General features: G+C 48.8%; 1 protein-coding gene across 1 annotated transcript in view; it reads left to right on the forward strand.

Moving 5' to 3' along the window:
• The window catches only part of LOC143296244 (collagen alpha-6(VI) chain-like), a 39524-nt gene that overhangs the window by 2312 nt on the left and 34712 nt on the right, over positions 1-2500 (forward strand). Inside the window, exons 2-3 of the mRNA XM_076608080.1 lie at positions 144-395; positions 1896-2032. Coding sequence (XP_076464195.1) covers positions 144-395; positions 1896-2032 — 389 coding nt within the window. The remainder of the gene's footprint in view (positions 1-143; positions 396-1895; positions 2033-2500) is intronic.

Below are 2500 nucleotides of genomic sequence, written 5' to 3' on the forward strand. Positions count from 1 at the left end.
CTCTCTCTCTCTTCCCCTCCCCACACCCACACCCACACCTCCTGCCTGCCTCCCTCCCTCCATTCATCCAACCCTTCCTCTGTCTCCTCCCCTCCTCGCACCCCCACATCCCTCCCCACGCCCGCCCCTCTTCCCCCTCACAGCCTTCACCATTCCTCCGTTGGAGACGGAGGCCCCGCCATCCCAGTCCACCCAGGTTCTCACCGAGGAGCCCCTGGATCCAACCACCACCGTCCTGACTGAGGAACCGGAGTTTCCCGATTCTACCACCCCGGAGCCCACAGAGCCCCCCTCCACCACCACCACCACCACCACCACCACGACTCCGACTCCTACCACCACCACCACCACCACCACGACCACCACCACCGCCACCACCCCTACGACCCCTACACGTAAGTGAGCAACAGGGATTGACGGGTGGTGTATAAACTAGGATGGTGATGATGGTGGTGATGGTGATGATGATTGTGGTGGTGATGGTGATGGTGATTGTGGTGGTGGTGGTGGTGGTGGTGATGGTGATGGTGGTGGTGATGGTGATGATGATGGTGGTGGTGATGGTGATGATGATTGTGGTGGTGATGGTAACAGTGATAATGATGGTGATGATGATGTGTGATGGTCATGGTGAGGATGATTGTGGTGGTGGTGGTGATGATGATTGTGGTGGTGGTGGTGGTGGTGATGGTAACAGTGATAATGATGGTGATGATGATGTGTGATGGTGGTGAGGGTGATGAGATTTATGATAAAGGCAATGCTGCTCTTCCTGATGATGATGATGATGATGATGATGATGATGATGATCACGATGATGATGATGCATTGATGATAATTGGGTGTATACTCAGTAACGAACCAAGACGTCGATGGCGACGATAATTTAATGTTGACGATCCGCCATTAATGTTGAGAGTATAATGAGAGTTACGACAGTAAATCTCAGCGACGACGATGACAACGATGATGACAGCTATATAAACATGGACGACGATAGCTACGACGATAAACTACACAGCCTCCACAACGACGACTACTTCGATGATGACGAGACTGACGACAAAAGCTACAACCACGGATCAGATGAGGGCAGGGAATTGAAGAGATGTAGGGGGTTTTCAGGGGTGAGATGGGTTATTGCGAAAAAAAAAAAAAGAAAAAAAGAAAAAAAGCAAATGGATGGACTGATACGGTAGCAGGCAATGGAAGGGGGATTTACTCAATGTCTTTCGCTTTTCTGGTGTTGTTGTTGTTGATGTTGATGATGATGATGATGCTGATGTTCGTGGTGCGTCTGATGACAGTAAATAACAAATAAAAATGACGATAATGGTGATAATACGAGAGCGGAAATGAAAGAACAGGAAGAACTGTAACCCCGATCCTCCCCCCCCCCCCCAAAAAAAAAAGAAACCAAAAGAAACACACACACACACACTCACCCCCTCCCCTCCCCACACGCACGCACGCACAAATACACACGCACACTCACGCACACACACACACACACACACACACACACACACACACACACACACACACACACACACACACACACACACACACACACACACACACACACACACACACACACACACAACGAAACAGACAAACAAACACAAAAACCAACAAAAAACCAACAACAACACAAATATCCATTTAACTGATGAAGATTATGATTTACGATAACCACGATCACCTGCTACGTTGACATCGAGCGTACACACATGCTTTCGATTCATTTTGCATAAGCAAATAACACACGTCCATGCGATCATGTCTTTGTGTAACATGGGCCTCTATGAGTAAGTGCACACGCGTGCGCGCATGTGCGTGCGCGCGTGCGCGTGCGAGCGAGCAGTTGACAGCTAACTGCACGTGTGTTCTTGCAGCCTGCGAGTCAAGGATGGTGGATCTGGCGTTTCTCTTAGACGCCAGTGCCAGCGAGGGCAGGACCAATTTCAAGACCCAGCTGGACTTCGTTAAATCCTTTGTCTCTCACGTGGATGTCGGTCCAAATGCTATGCAGGTTGGACCAGATCAAGGAATGAGAGAGTGAACGATGGGAGGAAAGGAGGAAGAAATGGATGGATGGATGGATGCATTCATGGGTGGGTTTGGTAGTTTTGTCGATGTTATCAAAGCAAGGAAAAAAGGATGGATTGATAGAAGAAGGACGGGAGGGAGGAATGAAAAGAAGGAAGAAAGAATGGGAAAATGGATTGGTGGATTAATATGAGCGGGCAGAAGGGGAGAGGAAACAAGGAAGGGAAGAATTTAGGCAGGAAAGAAGAAAGGAGGGAAGGAAGGAAGGAATGATGAAGAAAAAACCCAACTAATATTGGAATGAATGAATGAATGAATGAACAAAATAACGTGTTATTCAATTGATGTAACACACACGCACATCACGCGAGAGATAGAGAGTGAGCGAGAGAAAGAGAGAGAGAGGGCGGCGGGGGGAAGAGGCAGTGCAGTGCAGACAGACTGAAAGAGA

Source organism: Babylonia areolata, chromosome 21, assembly GCF_041734735.1.
Source record: "Babylonia areolata isolate BAREFJ2019XMU chromosome 21, ASM4173473v1, whole genome shotgun sequence".
Classification (NCBI taxonomy): Eukaryota; Metazoa; Mollusca; class Gastropoda; order Neogastropoda; family Buccinidae; genus Babylonia; species Babylonia areolata.